The following is a 17005-nucleotide window of genomic DNA, read 5'->3' as shown; positions in this document are numbered from 1 at the left end:
AGAGCGGCATTTCCGTTCCTCAAAAACGAATGTTTTTATGCTGCGGAAAAGGTAACACTGGAAACTAGGCAGTTTTTTCGTGTAAGCTGGCCCTTGAGTCCGTGAAGTGTGCTGGGAAATCCGCGAGCGGCAGAAGGCCGAGTGTGCACTTGAGCACAAATCCGCTAATGCCAATCAGCTTTCGCAGATTAATGCGCTAAGCCGGCAAGCTTAGCGCGAGGAACCTTTCAATCGAAAGCCTTACTAGCTCAATTACGATAAAAACGGGCGGCGTATATTTTTTTTTATTCAGTTCCGATACTCCCATGGCCCACAGGGCATTATTGATTTGAGCGATACATAGAAACAAAAAATTCATTGGTTACAGGAGGGCACAACGCATACAGCAAAAAAAAAAAAAAACCACTACTGTGACACAATGGAAGATAATCAAGAGGAAGAAATGGGCTTGGGCAGGGCATGTAATGCGAAGGCAAGATAACCGCTGGTTCTTAAGGGTAACGGAGTGGATTCCAACAGAAAGCAAACGTAGCAGGGGACGGCAGAAAGTTAGGTGGGCGGATGAGATTAAGAAGTTTGCGGGGATACAGTGGCGCCAACTGACAAACGACAGGGTTAATTGGAGAGACATGGCAGAGGCCTTTGCCCTGCAGTGGGTGTAGTCAGGCTGATGATGAACTGGCGGAAATATGTCAGTCGATAAACCGAAGCACGAGAATGAATACATATGCCAAGAGGAAAAAATTCACACAAGGAGGCAAATTGATATGAGAAATATAATAACGCCATTTGTGCAAATGTTGAACACTCAGATGGGCACGTTATAGAAGGCTATAATGTAACAGAATGCATGGGTACAACCAAATGAAACGCAGAATAGAAAAATTCAAAAATGACTATGGTAAGCAATCATATACTGACATCTTCCTCTTGAACTCTTCAATCTCAATTCCGAGTAAAACTTGTGGTGGAAGGTGGTTCCACGCCGACGATGCATTTGGAATGAAAGAATTAATGCATATTGTTGTACAGCACCGGGGAACGCCAACTTTGCATGATCGATCAATGTGGGGTGAACCATATGTGCGTCGTCAGTGCATCTCGAAGAATTCAATTCATCCTGTAAATTTTGAAGTTTGGAGAAACAGACACATGAGTGATACTGCCCTGCTAAGGAAAAGAGGGGTTAGGGACAATTATTTTTTTTATTTCATTGACCCTCGACAGCCCGTCATAGTTACGGGTGATAAGACGGGCAGCTCGGCTCTGTACTGCTTCCAGGTCATCAATAACATCATCAGCCTGACTACGGCCACTGCAGGGAAAAGGCCTCTCCCATGTCTGCCCCGCCGCGGTGGCTGAGTGGTTATGGTGCTCGGCTGCTGGCCCGAAAGACGCGGGTTCGATCCCGGCCGCGGCGGCTGAATTTCTTTGGAGGAGAAATTCTAGAGGCCCGTGTACTGTGCGATGTCAGTGCACGTTAAAGAACCCCAGGTGGTCGAAATTTCCGGAGCCCTCCACTACGGCGTCTCTCATAGCCTGAGTCGCTTTGGGACGTTAAACCCCATAAACAAACAAACAAACAAACAAACAAGCCTCTCCCATGTCTCTCCAATTAATTCAAATAATCATAAATTACTTAGGTATTCTCCATTAACTCTTATCCCCAACTGCTCCCACTTCAGGCCCCAGAATACCTCCTGTAAACAGGCAGTGAATAGCAAAGGCGAGATCATGTCTCCCTGCCGGACACCCTTCCGTATTGGAATTTTATTGCTGACTTTATGGAGGACTATGGTAGATGTGCAATCGTTATAATTATCTTCCAATGTTTTCACATAAAACTCATCTACACCCTTAATCCGCAATGCCTGAATGACAGCTGAGTTTTCTACCGAGTCGAATGCTTTCTCGTAATCGATGAACGCTATATATAGGGGCTGGTTATATTCTGCGCATTTCTCTATCACCTGATTGAGAGCGTAAATATGGTCTACCGTCCAGTATCCTTTACGAAAGCCTGCCTGATCATTTGGTTCATTGGCCCCGCCGCGGTGGCTCAGTGGTTACGGCGCTCGACTGCTGACCCGAAAGACGCGGGTTCGAATTTCGATGAAGGCGAAATTCTAGAGGCGCGTGTACCGTGCGATGTCACAGCACATTAAAGAACCCCAGGTGATCGAGATCTCCGGAGCCCTTCACTACGGCGTCCCTCATAGCCTCAGTCGCTTTGGGACGTCAAACCCCAATAAACCAAACCAACAATTTGGTTGATGTAAGTCTATGGTTGTCCTGACCCTATTAGCATAACAGAGTTAGCATATTCGAATTTAGCGCGGACACGTGACTTGTACACAAGAAGCTTGACAGGTGCCGGTGCTAAATAAAAATTAAATTTCAGATGTCCAAGCATGCGGTTAGAATGACGCCGAGATGTTTGTAAGATGTTAGGGGTGTCAGAATAGAAAAAGAAATAAAATAGGAAACGTAGCATGAATTTCTGCGACGCAAATGTGCATTACATTACACATAGCCGCGTTAAGCGTCATTTGCCATTGCGAACACCAATTAGAGATAGGTATTAGCTTTGCCTGGAGTGATGGAACGTCGTCTGCAAAGAGTCCTATTGAAGATGTTACATTTTTAGGGAAGTCGGTAATGTATAGAAATGCATTAGTGCGTGTGCAATGGCACATGGTACGAAAACTCCCAACAATGGCAAGAAGAATAGGGTAGCGTCAAAACAGAAGCTTGAAAGAACGCGAACATTAATTCATAGAAAAGGAGACGTCAAGGACTTGAAAAATTACAGGCTGGTCAGTTTACTGTCCGTTGCCTATAAGGTATTTACTGAAGTAATCGCTAATAGTAGGTATAACCTTAGATTTCAGTCAACTGAATGATCAAGCAGGCTTTTGAAAAGAACACTTCACACAGACCATATTCATACTATTGATCAGGTGATAGAGAAATGAGCAGAATATAACCAAACCCTATATATACCGGGTGTCCCAGCTAAATGTAACCAAACTTTTAAAAAAGGCGAAGTGTCATAGTCTAGTGAAACCAACTGAGAGTTGTTCATAAGTCGCGTGGCCTAGTCTTGAGTATTTCTTCGCCCTTCAAAGTTAATTAATTAGATAAGTTTAATTAGCTAACTTTTTAATTATTGACTTCAAGAAGAAAGTGTCAATACAAAAGTTTTAGATCACCTCGAAAAACCGCTAGTAGTGCTGTTTCTGTCAAGTTACGATTTACGTAGATTCATTTATTGGCATTAAAAGAAAGTTGTCACGTGACCAGCTGCTCGCTCACTTCTCTGCCCCAATGTGCACCCAAAGTCTCATCGAGGAGAGGACTTCAGAAAAAATGGATTTTATTCTTTAAGGCGCGTCTTGGGACGTTGAAGTGGCACAGTTGTCATGTGGAAGCTTTTCCTTACTGTGCGGGTTATGGTCAAAGGCTGGTAAAAAAACTGCTTTACGTAAATATTACTTTGCTGCAAATGTCTCAGTAAGCTGTTTCTCAAAGCGATCTAGAACTTCTCCATTGACACCGTGTTCCTCAAGTCAATAATTAAAAAGTTAGCTAATTAAGCTTAACCAATTCGTCAACCTTGAAGAACGAAAAAATACTGCAGACTAGGTCACGCGACTATAAACAACCCTCATTTGGTTTCAGACGGCTAGGCCACCGTGTGTTTTTTAAAAGCTTGGTTACATTTAGCTGGGACATCTGGTATATCGCGTTAATTGATTACGAGAAAGCGTTTGACTGAGGGGAAATCTCAGCTTTCGTGCAGCAATTGTGGATTAAGGGTGTAGAAGAGTGTTATATGAAAATATTGGAAGATATCTATAACAACTGCACAGCTACCGCATTCCTCTATAAGGTCAGCAATAAAATTCCAATAAGGAAGTGTGTGAGGCAGGGAGACACGATTCCGCAAATGCTATTCACCGCCTGTTTGCACGAGGTATTCCGATGCCTGATTTGGGAACAGTTGGGGATAAGACAGGGTTAATTTGAGGGACATGGCAGAGGCATTTGCCTTGCAGTAGGCGTAGTCAGGTTGATGATGAGGATGTATGAGACCAAAAATTGCTCAGAATACGGTTCCGTGAGCAGGAAGTTAAAATTCGAGAATCGTAAGTCATTAGCATACATAAATCAGGCGGTCATTCCAGGCGAACTCAGTGTCAAGTAAGGCATCTGAACATTTAAAAGATGAGCCATACGGAACCAGCGAGCGAGTGCAACAGTAGTGGAAGAGTTAAACTTTTTTCAAATGATTGTGGAAAGAGATAAGCTGTTTTAGAGACGTTCACACTAACTGCATTTTGCATTTGGGAGCTTGCGACTGAGAAGCGGTAACCTTGAGTGGAGTGTATGCAAGTAGTATCCGATCCACAGATGTCACTGCCTTCCTAAGTCACCCAGGAGATGAAGTGAAAAGCATGATCAATGAGTTAGACAGTCAGTGTAGAACGGGTCATGAGTGGATAATAACTAGAAGAATAAGAATGGGGTGGAGCGCTTATGGCAGGTTTTCTCAGATTATGAATGGCGGTTTACGAATATCCCAATTGGTACAAGGCGCAAGGGTGGACAGGACGAACGAAGAACGAACACGGACAAGGGGGGATAAATGAAAAAAGAAAAAAAACTTTATTGTAAGAGAAATTCGGGGCACGCCCCAGGGTCCCCGCACGACACCACTGCACTCAAGTGTTATGATCCTAAGGTCGATAACACTGGCAGCCCAGCCGGGTCTCCCAGTCGTCCCATGTCTTGAGGTTCTCTAGGTCCCACGGGGGAGGGTCCGCCGGGCAGAGGCGAAGGGTTCTGAGCATAGGGAAGGAGTGTGTAGTCTGTACCAGAGTGTTGCTTGTTTGTTATCTAGGGAGGGGGCAGAACTGGCGTGAGGCCCTGTAGGCCTACGTCAGCACGCTGAACGAGTGCATGCGCTTCTCCGTGAATCCCCGATCCGAGACCACCTGAGCCCGGTCTAAAGAACCTCGGGCTAAATGGTTGGCGGCCTCGTATCCGGGATTCCCGGAGTACGCAGGCACCCATATCAGCTCCATTTGGCGGGGTGGGGGTGCATCGGGCGAGTCCAGTATGCCAAAAGCAGGGACTTAGACTCGGTATCGAGCAGAATTTAGAATCGCAGTTTTCGAGTCACTTAAAATGTACCGGGCTTCCGTGCGGGTGATATCAAGCGCAGTGGCTGCTTCCTCTGCAGCCTCTGGGGAAGTGTCTGGAGGGAGAGGTAGTATGAGGAGGCCACCACACCCGCTGTCGCTTCATCATCCGTGCAGGCAGCGTCCACCCATACGGCGTCTGGCTCGGAGCCGTACGCTCGATGGAGTGCCATCGCACGTGTTCTGCGGCGCTGGTCATGGTGGGACGAGTGCATATTCCTCGGAGCTTCTTTCGCTGTTACTTGAGACAATGGGACGGTCGGGACGGTTTGGTTTGTGAATTTTCGAGAGGAGGTAGAACCGTGCGGGGACTGGTCTGGCCGGTCTCATTGCTGTAAACATATCCTGGGACATCTTTTGTTTTTGAAGGAGAGATGTTATCTGATTGTTAACTTCGACTTCGAAGTCTCCTATGGGGTCGCCAGTGAGTTCAGTGTAAAAGTGTTTATTTTGGAATTGTCAGAAACCTTCCTTTAAGTAATCGGTCTTGTCCTTAACAACGATAGCGTCGCCTTGGTCCACAGGCTTGATGACTTAAGGGGTTGTTGTGGGCTGCTTTTGGTTTAGATTTTGAATATGATGATAGGAAATGCTATTGAATAGCAGTGATGTATACATATGTAAATGTTTACCTCTGTGTTTGGCTGGAATCCATGATTTGCCGGGTGTCCCTGGTACGTTCATTTCACGGTCTGTTTCGCGGTTTTGGAAACACTCACGCAGGCGTAAGTTCCATGCGAACTTATCTGGATCCTGGTATAATTGGAACTGACTAAATTTCTCCCGTCATGGGGTAGAAGGTTAGACACGTAGAGAGGAACTCATTCCGATGATTTGAGTGCCAGGCTGGATACGTTCACCATGTTATCAGATCTAATGGAAGACTCGCTATTAATAGTCGCGCAGTTCTTCTCAGGGCTGACGTGTTTCTAGTAGGAGGCAGGGAACGGGGCACTGTTGTGACACCAGCCTGCCCGGGTTTCCTAAGTAATTTCGTTCTTCGAATTTCTTTTCCTTAATTATTTCTGTCGCCGTGAGATCCAGTTAGCGACGGGTATGCTCCAATTCGATTGTTTTTCGTTGACTGTGCCGTATAAGTAGGTCTGCAATGCATACTGAACGGTTGCGTAGAATACCTCTCCAGCCAGGCTTCTCGTCGGCATTAAGAGCGGGGTTAGTTGCAACCGCAAACCGTTTGGTACGTTTCCCTCTCATCATCATCATCGCTCAATCTTGTCTTCGGAGGCGTGGCCGCCATTCTTGCAGATTGTGAATAAGGGTATTTCACCTAAGACTCTGCACAGTTTTTAAGAATATGCTCTAAGCTAGAGGAGGGCTTCTACCCGACAGCACCTCGTGCCGGCAATAATTGGGGGTTGCATAAAAAAAAAGAAATCGTGTCATGCCAGCCGTTTGCCGCGGAATGTTCCGGATGGTGTCATAGGATTCAGCGCGTCGTGCAGCATAAACTCACTATTATTACTATCAGTATTGATCGATTAAGCAGTTGAAACAATTTAAAAAAAATGCAAAATGTGTTCAAAGATGCCAAACTGACCAGAATAGAAAGCCTAACCAACTATACCGGGTGTTTTTTTTAGAAGGCCCAAAATTAAAAAAAAAGGTAAATTGCTTTAGATTTATTTTAGCACTGGGGCTATACTGGAGGCTACGGCGGGCGCCAGGCAAGAGGAAAACTGCTTTAATTAGTTCGCTGATTAACTAAATATGTTAATTAACATTTCTAATTTTTGTTTTAGGGGCTATGTTGTATTCGCAGAATTGGAGATCGTCCTCTGAACAGTCGAACCGAGAAAAAACAATTTCAATTAAAAATTTTACACGCACGTTAAGAGGCGCAAAAAATTCAGCCTGGTAGGCATCTTCACACCGTAACGCAGCGGCGGGAGCGCCTCTGACGTAGTTCACTGCGCCCTGCGCTATCGCTGCTTATCTCGCTTCGCTCCGCGGCCTCTCGGAATGCCGCGCTGGAACAAAAACGCATTGGGCGCATTTGTTTTTCAGTCCCGGACTGAACGGGACTACTTGCGGACTCGAGTCCGATATTTGTTTTTCTCGGGCAGCCCGAAAGCTCCGCCCACCTGCTTGCATCGCCATAGCAACGCGTTCGTTTTTAGCCTATGGCAGTCCGCAGGCTGCTGAGAAGGCAGCAGACGAGAGCTGCGCGCCGCGCTGGCAGCCATATTAAGTTAGACTCCGTGTGCATTTTGAGTGCTTTTCGTGTCCCTGGAGGTCGATATCATGCGTTAAACCTTCACATGAGCTCCGTAGCTCCTCTCTGAGCCATTGCAAGACTTTTTGTTCTTGCATCTTCGTTTATTTTCTTGAAATCCACCGCACACGGACGCGCGTTCGGAGCTGCGAGCGCGTATTGTTTGCTCGTGTCGTCAAGAGGTTCTTGTTCGCTTGTTTTGCCACATGCTGTCTGTACGCTTACCTGAAATCATCGCAGGTGAACCACTCGTATACTGGAGCAGCTATAGAGCTTGTTGTCAACATTTTTGCGGAGGCTTTCGTCTATCCGCCTTTCCGCAATGAGTTGGGCTACTTTGTGCGAACTTCGCCGCAAGCAGTAGCGGCGAGCATACCTCCGAAGCTGAGTTCTGTAATGCACCTACGCTAAGCTGACAGTACAGTCTTTAAATCGACTCAGTATCATGATCGAGCGCACGGCGTTGCTTCGGCGTCGTAGTGGCCGTGGCTTGCATCGTCTGCTAGCAGATGACAGCGTCCTTGTACGGTAACCGAGGGGGAGCCCGACTCTGGCGCCGTGTTCGAAAGCAGCCTATGGCAAGTAGGTCATGTGACCATGACGCTTTTCCTGTCCGAGCGGAAGCCGAGACCTGCCAGCAAGTAGTCCGGGACTGGAAAAACAAATGCGGCCATTGACACAAAGTGCAGGGCGGAGCGAGCTACGTCACAGGCGCTGTGTTACAGTGTGAAGCTGCCTACCAGGGTGACTTTTTCTCGCTTCGTTACGCGCGCAAAACATTTTTGCATGAAAATCTTTTTTCTTGGCTGGACTGTTTGGAAGACGATCTACAATTCTGCTAATACAACATATCCCCTAAAATAAAAGTTAATTAGCGCATTCAGTTAATCAGCGAACTAATTAAAGTAGCTTGCCTCTTACCTGCTGTCCGCCGAAGCCCTCGGTATAGCCCCAGGGTTAAAATAAATCTAAAGGAATTTACCTTTCTTTAAAAATTTTGAACCTCTCAAAAAAAAACACCCGGTATGCTATCGCGCCACCTTCAAGGTGGAGCGCAAGTGTCCTCTGCAATATTTTATTCGGCATCGGAGTGTTAGCTTTCAGTATCAACCAGCATGCTGCTGCAGGTACCGTAGAAGTCCGCAATAGCAACCAAACACTGACAAGAAATCCGAAAGGCACCACGAACACTTTTTTTTTATTGGACGTTTTGTTTATCATGAACGTTCATGGAACAAAACGTCCAGTAAAAAAAAAGAGCGTGTGTACGTGGTGTCTCTCGGACGTCTCATCAGTGTGTGGTTGCTGTGGACTTCTGCGGTGCCTGCAGCAGCGTGCGCACTCCTCCCGCGAATGCGGAATGATGAGGAAAAAAAAAAGAACCGTCCTCCCTCGGGGAAACCTCCGCAGGAGCAACGGGCATCCGCCCTCTGGATACCCGGGGGACAGCGAGAAGAAGAGCTGTGCTTTTAAGCACAGATCCTCCCCTTGTCCTCCACACACGGCGGCCGAGCTGTGACGCTGGTGGGACCACCAGGCACCGTTTTTTTTTCTACAGCGATGCGCTGTGCCGGCGCTGGGAATCGAACCAACGTCGGTGGGGATATTCGCCCAAGCATTGCCAACTGGCGCGCTAACCACTCGGCTACCGTGCGGCTCTGGCTTTTGACGGCGTCGGCGAGTGCTGATAGAAGGGAAGCGAAGCAGGCCGAAACTGAGCATGCGGGGGGGGGGGGGGGCGATGCGGTTATCTCGAGATTGGGCGTGCCAGCAGAAACATGCTACGCGTCGAACGTGGAGCGGCCGCACTAGCATAGAGTAACATAAAAGTAAAGAGCGGACACTCGGGCCCTTTCGCGGCCGAGTTCGGCGCTTCCCCGTTTCCGCCAGATGGCTCTGAACGTGCAAATAAAAAAAAAGAAAAAGAGTATGGTCTTGGCATGTCTTGGCTTCGTTCTGCGGAGTGACTGATGCGCTCATTGTCACCCTGACAGAATGCGCGTAGTAGGTTCACTGCCGCTCGCCAAGCGCACGCAATGCGTGGCATAACGCCTTTGCGGCTTGTGGGTGACGTGTTCGCCGCGGCGTCCAGGCAAGCGATCAAAGCCAAACGCTTTCGACGAGCGTTGCACGTCGAAACCTGGATAATCGTTGCGTGCTCCGTAATCGTCACGCTGGTGGCCGGCTGCTCAGCTGGGCAATGTGACACCGCCTCCTCCGCGAGAGTGGACAACGCACAATACGCAATGAAAGTAGAGCCTCCAAGATTCCTGTTAAGCCTATCATCTCTGAGGCCAGTGCGTTTCCCCGGGTCCGCTAGGTGCGCTGTGCACAAAAGTCGGCCGCTGGGGCCTACGGGAGTGTCCGCTCTTTACTTCTATATTACTCTATGGCACTAGTGTGGAAGTGCGATACCGCGTGGGGCACCAGCCCCGTCATGGTATTTCGTCCGTGCAGATGAAAGAGAGTTGGGAATGCGAAAGCCGCAACCTGAAACTCGATTGGTGCCATGTAAGCGTTGATGGGACCAACATGGCACGGAGTACATCGCTGTACACATTCAGCCAAAGCGTTGAAGCACTGTGTACTGTTTATTAAATATAATACAGATTTCTGGCCCTTGCAGCCGGACCGAAGCGGAAAAAATATCGCGAGAAATGAACGCTCACACGTAATCGTGTTGCACTAACCCAAAGAGGCAACAAAACAGGAAAAGGGCAAATTGGTCGAAAGAGACCAGTTACACTGTCCAGTGTCTGAAATGGAAAGTGAACAGTGTGTACTGAATATATAGGACACATCACACTGTCTAGTGTCTGAAATGCAAAATAAAGAGTGTATACCGAATACATGATATCCATTACACTGTCTAGTACCTGAAATGGAAAATGAACAGTGCATACTGAACGAAAGAGACCAGTTACACTGTCTAGTGTCTAAAAAGGAAAATGAACAGTGTATACTGAATACATGAAACCCATCACACTGTCTAGTACCTCAAATGAAAAATGAACAGTGTATACTGAACGAAAGAGACCAGTTCCACAGTCTAGTGTCTGAAATAGAAAATGAACAGTGTCTACAAAAGACATTATATCCATTACACAGTCTAGTGTCTGAAATGGAAAATGAACAGTGTATACTGAACGAAAGAGACCAGTTAAACAGTCTAGTGTCTGAAAAGGAAAATGAACAGTGTATACTGAACGAAAGAGACCAGTTAAACAGTCTAGTGAAATGGAAATGGAAAATGAACAGTGTATACTGAACGAAAGAGACCAGTTAAACAGTCTAGTGTCTGAAATGGAAAATGAACAGTGTATACTGAACGAATGAGACCAGTTACATAGTCTAGTGTATACTGAATACATGAAACCCATCACACTGTCTAGTACCTCAAATGAAAAATGAACAGTGTATACTGAACGAAAGAGACCAGTTAAACAGTCTAGTGTCTGAAAAGGAAAATGAACAGTGTATACTGAACGAAAGAGACCAGTTAAACAGTCTAGTGTCTGAAATGAAAAATGAACAGTGTATACTGAACGAAAGAGACCAGTTACACAGTCTAGTGTCTGAAATGAAAAATGAACAGTGTATACTGAACGAATGCGACCAGTTACACAGTCTAGTGTATACTGAATACATGAAACCCATCAAACTGTCTAGTACCTGAAATGAAAAATGAACAGTGTATACTGAACGAAAGAGACCAGTTCCACAGTCTAGTGTCTGAAATGGAAAATAAAGAGTGTATACTGAATACATGAAACCCATCAAACTGTCTAGTACCTCAAATAGAAAATGAACAGTGTATACTGAATACATGAAACCCATCAAACTGTCTAGAACCTCAAATAGAAAATGAACAGTGTATACTGAACGAGAGAGACCAGTTACACAGTCTAGTGTATACTGAATACATGAAACCCATCAAACAGTCTAGTGTCTGAAATGGAAAATGAACAGTGTATACTGAACGAATGAGACCAGTTACACAGTCTAGTGTATACTGAATACATGAAACCCATCAAACTGTCTAGTACCTGAAATGAAAAATGAACAGTGTATACTGAACGAAAGAGACCAGTTACACAGTCTAGTGTCTGAAATGAAAAATGAACAGTGTATACTGAACGAATGCGACCAGTTACACAGTCTAGTGTATACTGAATACATGAAACCCATCAAACTGTCTAGTACCTGAAATGAAAAATGAACAGTGTATACTGAACGAAAGAGACCAGTTACACAGTCTAGTGTCTGAAATGAAAAATGAACAGTGTATACTGAACGAATGCGACCAGTTACACAGTCTAGTGTATACTGAATACTTGAAACCCATCAAACTGTCTAGTACCTGAAATGAAAAATGAACAGTGTATACTGAACGAAAGAGACCAGTTCCACAGTCTAGTGTCTGAAATGGAAAATAAAGAGTGTATACTGAATACATGAAACCCATCAAACTGTCTAGTACCTCAAATAGAAAATGAACAGTGTATACTGAATACATGAAACCCATCAAACTGTCTAGTACCTCAAATAGAAAATGAACAGTGTATACTGAACGAGAGAGACCAGTTACACAGTCTAGTGTATACTGAATACATGAAACCCATCAAACTGTCTAGTACCTGAAATGAAAAATGAACAGTGTATACTGAACGAAAGAGACCAGTTACACAGTCTAGTGTCTGAAATGAAAAATGAACAGTGTATACTGAACGAATGCGACCAGTTACACAGTCTAGTGTATACTGAATACATGAAACCCATCAAACTGTCTAGTACCTGAAATGAAAAATGAACAGTGTATACTGAACGAAAGAGACCAGTTCCACAGTCTAGTGTCTGAAATGAAAAATGAACAGTGTATACTGAACGAATGCGACCAGTTACACAGTCTAGTGTATACTGAATACATGAAACCCATCAAACTGTCTAGTACCTGAAATGAAAAATGAACAGTGTATACTGAACGAAAGAGACCAGTTCCACAGTCTAGTGTCTGAAATGGAAAATAAAGAGTGTATACTGAATACATGAAACCCATCAAACTGTCTAGTACCTCAAATAGAAAATGAACAGTGTATACTGAATACATGAAACCCATCAAACTGTCTAGTACCTCAAATAGAAAATGAACAGTGTATACTGAACGAGAGAGACCAGTTACACAGTCTAGTGTATACTGAATACATGAAACCCATCAAACAGTCTAGTGTCTGAAATGGAAAATGAACAGTGTATACTGAACGAATGAGACCAGTTACACAGACTAGTGTATACTGAATACATGAAACCCATCAAACTGTCTAGTACCTGAAATGAAAAATGAACAGTGTATACTGAACGAAAGAGACCAGTTCCACAGTCTAGTGTCTGAAATGGAAAATAAAGAGTGTATACTGAATACATGAAACCCATCAAACTGTCTAGTACCTCAAATAGAAAATGAACAGTGTATACTGAATACATGAAACCCATCAAACTGTCTAGTACCTCAAATAGAAAATGAACAGTGTATACTGAACGAGAGAGACCAGTTACACAGTCTAGTGTCTGAAATGGAAAATGAACAGTGTATACTGAACGAAAGAGACCAGTTACACAGTCTAGTGTCTGAAATGGAAAATGAACAGTGTATACTGAACGAAAGAGACCAGTTAAACAGTCTAGTGTCTGAAATGGAAAATGAACAGTGTATACTGAACGAAAGAGACCAGTTAAACAGTCTAGTGTCTGAAATGGAAAATGAACAGTGTATACTGAACGAAAGAGACCAGTTAAACAGTCTAGTGTCTGAAATGGAAAATGAACAGTGTATACTGAACGAAAGAGACCAGTTAAACAGTCTAGTGTCTGAAATGGAAAATGAACAGTGTATACTGAACGAATGAGACCAGTTACACAGTCTAGTGTATACTGAATACATGAAACCCATCACACTGTCTAGTACCTCAAATGAAAAATGAACAGTGTATACTGAACGAAAGAGACCAGTTCCCCAGTCTAGTGTCTGAAATGGAAAATGAACAGTGTCTACAAAAGACATTATATCCATTAAACAGTCTAGTGTCTGAAATGGAAAATGAACAGTGTATACTGAACGAAAGAGACCAGTTAAACAGTCTAGTGTCTGAAATGGAAAATGAACAGTGTATACTGAACGAAAGAGACCAGTTAAACAGTCTAGTGTCTGAAATGGAAAATGAACAGTGTATACTGAACGAAAGAGACCAGTTAAACAGTCTAGTGTCTGAAATGGAAAATGAACAGTGTATACTGAACGAAAGAGACCAGTTACACAGTCTAGTGTATACTGAATACATGAAACCCATCAAACTGTCTAGTACCTGAAATGAAAAATGAACAGTGTATACTGAACGAAAGAGACCAGTTCCACAGTCTAGTGTCTGAAATGGAAAATAAAGAGTGTATACTGAATACATGAAACCCATCAAACTGTCTAGTACCTCAAATAGAAAATGAACAGTGTATACTGAATACATGAAACCCATCAAACTGTCTAGTACCTCAAATAGAAAATGAACAGTGTATACTGAACGAGAGAGACCAGTTACACAGTCTAGTGTATACTGAATACATGAAACCCATCAAACAGTCTAGTGTCTGAAATGGAAAATGAACAGTGTATACTGAACGAATGCGACCAGTTACACAGTCTAGTGTATACTGAATACTTGAAACCCATCAAACTGTCTAGTACCTGAAATGAAAAATGAACAGTGTATACTGAACGAAAGAGACCAGTTCCACAGTCTAGTGTCTGAAATGGAAAATAAAGAGTGTATACTGAATACATGAAACCCATCAAACTGTCTAGTACCTCAAATAGAAAATGAACAGTGTATACTGAATACATGAAACCCATCAAACTGTCTAGTACCTCAAATAGAAAATGAACAGTGTATACTGAACGAGAGAGACCAGTTACACAGTCTAGTGTCTGAAATGGAAAATGAACAGTGTATACTGAACGAAAGAGACCAGTTCCCCAGTCTAGTGTCTGAAATGGAAAATGAACAGTGTCTACAAAAGACATTATATCCATTAAACAGTCTAGTGTCTGAAATGGAAAATGAACAGTGTATACTGAACGAAAGAGACCAGTTACACAGTCTAGTGTATACTGAATACATGAAACCCATCAAACTGTCTAGTACCTGAAATGAAAAATGAACAGTGTATACTGAACGAAAGAGACCAGTTACACAGTCTAGTGTCTGAAATGAAAAATGAACAGTGTATACTGAACGAATGCGACCAGTTACACAGTCTAGTGTATACTGAATACATGCAACCCATCAAACTGTCTAGTACCTGAAATGAAAAATGAACAGTGTATACTGAACGAAAGAGACCAGTTCCACAGTCTAGTGTCTGAAATGGAAAATAAAGAGTGTATACTGAATACATGATATCCATTACACTGTCTAGTACCTGAAATGGAAAATGAAGAGTGTATGCTGAACGAAAGCGACCAGTTACACAGTCTAGTGTCTCAAATGGAAAGTGAACAGTGTATAATGAATAAATGAAACGCATCACACTCTGTCTAGTACCTGAAATCCTACGAACTCCTGCGAATTTGAAGTGGTCTCTCGCGATGGCACTGCCGTTGCAACCTTGTGTTTCTTGCAGTAACTTATATCCTGCTGTCCCTTCGTGCAGGTGTGAAAGAGCACTCCAGGCTGGGTAGTGGCCCCACCACGACCAGTGTCCACGCAATCCTTGTCCTCGGCCTGGGACTGAAATCTCCGCTCCTCCCATCCGTGCCACTGCCTGCGAGGGTGGAGATTACATATGGTCGTTACAACTCCGATGACGCATTCCTCATTCAATGCACGTGACACTGCCATTATTAGTACGGCAGCATCTCTGTGCGGTAGGCCACGCACATGCCAGAAAATGTCTGCCATTCACGAATCATTAATTACCAGGAGGTTACATACGTTTCGCTCACAGAAACAACGCTCCTTTGCGCGCGCCATTACCGACAGGTCCCTTCCCGACCTGTCAATCTTACCGATACGGGGCAGCAGGAATCCCAAATGTAACAACCCTCCAACGCTTTTGCGTGCTACTGTGTACGTACGCTAAAGCATCCCACAAGTTTTTGGCTTGCGCTTCTACACCTACAACAAAGCCATACCCGTTCAATAGGTTCCCGGCCATCTTGCCTCGCCGCGCGGCTACCTTTTTCACCGCCGAACAATCGCACCGATCGTGTTTCAAGTTGCGGCTTTGGCATTCCCACCTTTCTTTTATCTGCACGGACGAACCACCATGACGGGGCTGGTGCCCCACGCGCTATCGCACTTCCGCCCTAGTGCGGCCGCTCCAAGCCCGATGGCGAGATAACCGCATCCCCCGCGCATGCTCGCTTTCGCTCTTCTTCGCTTCCCTTCTATCAGCACTCGCGGACGCCGACAAGAAACAGAGCCACACGGTAGCCGAGTGGTTAGCGCGCCAGTTGGCAATGCTTGGGCGAATATCCCCACCGACCTTGGTTCGATTCCCAGCGCAGGCACAGCGGATCGCTGTCGAAAAAACTGCGGCTGGTGATCCCACCAGCGTCACAGCTCGGCCGCCGTGTGTGGAGGACAAGGGGAGGATCTGTGCTTTTTCGCACAGCTCTTCTTCTCGCTGTCCCCCGGGTATCCAGAGGGCGGATGCCCGTTGCTCCTGCGGAGGTTTCCCCGGGGGAGAACGGTTCTTTTTTCCTCTCATCATTCCGCATTCGCGGGAGGAGTGCGCACGCTGCTGCAGGCACCGCAGAAGTCCACAGCAACCACACACTGATGAGACGTCCGAGAGACACCACGTACACACGCTCTTTTTTTTTTTACTGGACGTTTTGTTCCATGAACGTTCATGAAAAACAAAACGTCCAGCAAACAAAAAAGAAGGGTGCGTGATGCCTTTCGGATGTCTGGCCGGTGTTTGGTTGCTATTGTGGACTTCTACGGTACCTGCAGCAGCATGTTGATACTGAAATGCATCCGAAAACGCTACGTACTGTTTTTTTTTAATGCACTCATATCCTGATGTTCCATAAAAAAAAGAGAAAAAGGGCGTGCCCAGTGTGTGCTTGCTGCGGTCTTTCAGGCACCTGCAGCAGCGTGCCCTTTCGTATCATAATATCTAGCACATTCATGAAAGTACGCACAATACAGCGGCTGCACTCCTCATTGTCTCTCTCTGCACTGTCAACATCTTCGTGTCTTGTATTGTTGCTGTATTAGCACGCGCACTGCACAACGTAAAATTCACTAGCTCTAGATATTGCTTTGCCAGCTGGTCCATATCGCCTTGCTACAACTGAGCAACGTAAGGTGCAGGCTGCAGACAATCATTGGAATTTACTCTCCTTGTGCGAATGGCTCACCACTTCCAATTATCACAGTCCGTTGCAACTGCCGAATTGATGGCCACTTGCCACAAAAGTCTGCGAGAATCCGGTAAGTGGAACCGTTAACACTTAGCGAGTCTTCTCTAATTACTGGCCTCCGTCTTGAATGCGCTACGTAGTTCTACATTG

General features: G+C 45.0%; 1 protein-coding gene and 2 long non-coding RNA genes across 5 annotated transcripts in view; 1 reads left to right on the top strand and 2 right to left on the bottom strand.

Annotated features, from left to right (window-relative positions):
- The window catches only part of LOC149331449 (uncharacterized), a 51345-nt gene that overhangs the window by 17079 nt on the left and 17261 nt on the right, over positions 1-17005 (top strand). The gene's annotated exons all lie outside the window — the stretch shown is intronic.
- LOC149331450 (uncharacterized) overlaps positions 1-17005 on the bottom strand; it is a 43181-nt gene that overhangs the window by 11391 nt on the left and 14785 nt on the right. Inside the window, exon 3 of one of the 3 annotated variants that reach the window (XM_089556595.1) lies at positions 14955-15246. The exons of 1 other annotated variant lie outside the window; for it this stretch is intronic. In XM_089556595.1, coding sequence (XP_089412721.1) covers positions 15009-15246 — 238 coding nt within the window. In that variant the 3' untranslated portion in view covers positions 14955-15008. Of the gene's footprint in view, positions 1-14954; positions 15247-15956; positions 16150-17005 lie in introns of those variants that run through there. One more of the 3 variants, XM_089556596.1, reaches the window with a different exon arrangement.
- On the bottom strand, positions 10010-10357 carry LOC149331451 (uncharacterized). The gene is made up of 2 exons (XR_016284846.1): positions 10314-10357; positions 10010-10193 (listed from the first exon to the last, which is right to left on the bottom strand). It is a non-coding gene; the product is annotated as an uncharacterized LOC149331451 (long non-coding RNA).

This window comes from Amblyomma mixtum, chromosome 8 (assembly GCF_055824585.1).
Source record: "Amblyomma mixtum isolate Tamu chromosome 8, ASM5582458v1, whole genome shotgun sequence".
Lineage (NCBI taxonomy): Eukaryota > Metazoa > Arthropoda > Arachnida > Ixodida > Ixodidae > Amblyomma > Amblyomma mixtum.
Note: the sequence above shows the minus strand (reverse complement) of the source record. Positions and strands in the feature narration are given on the sequence as shown.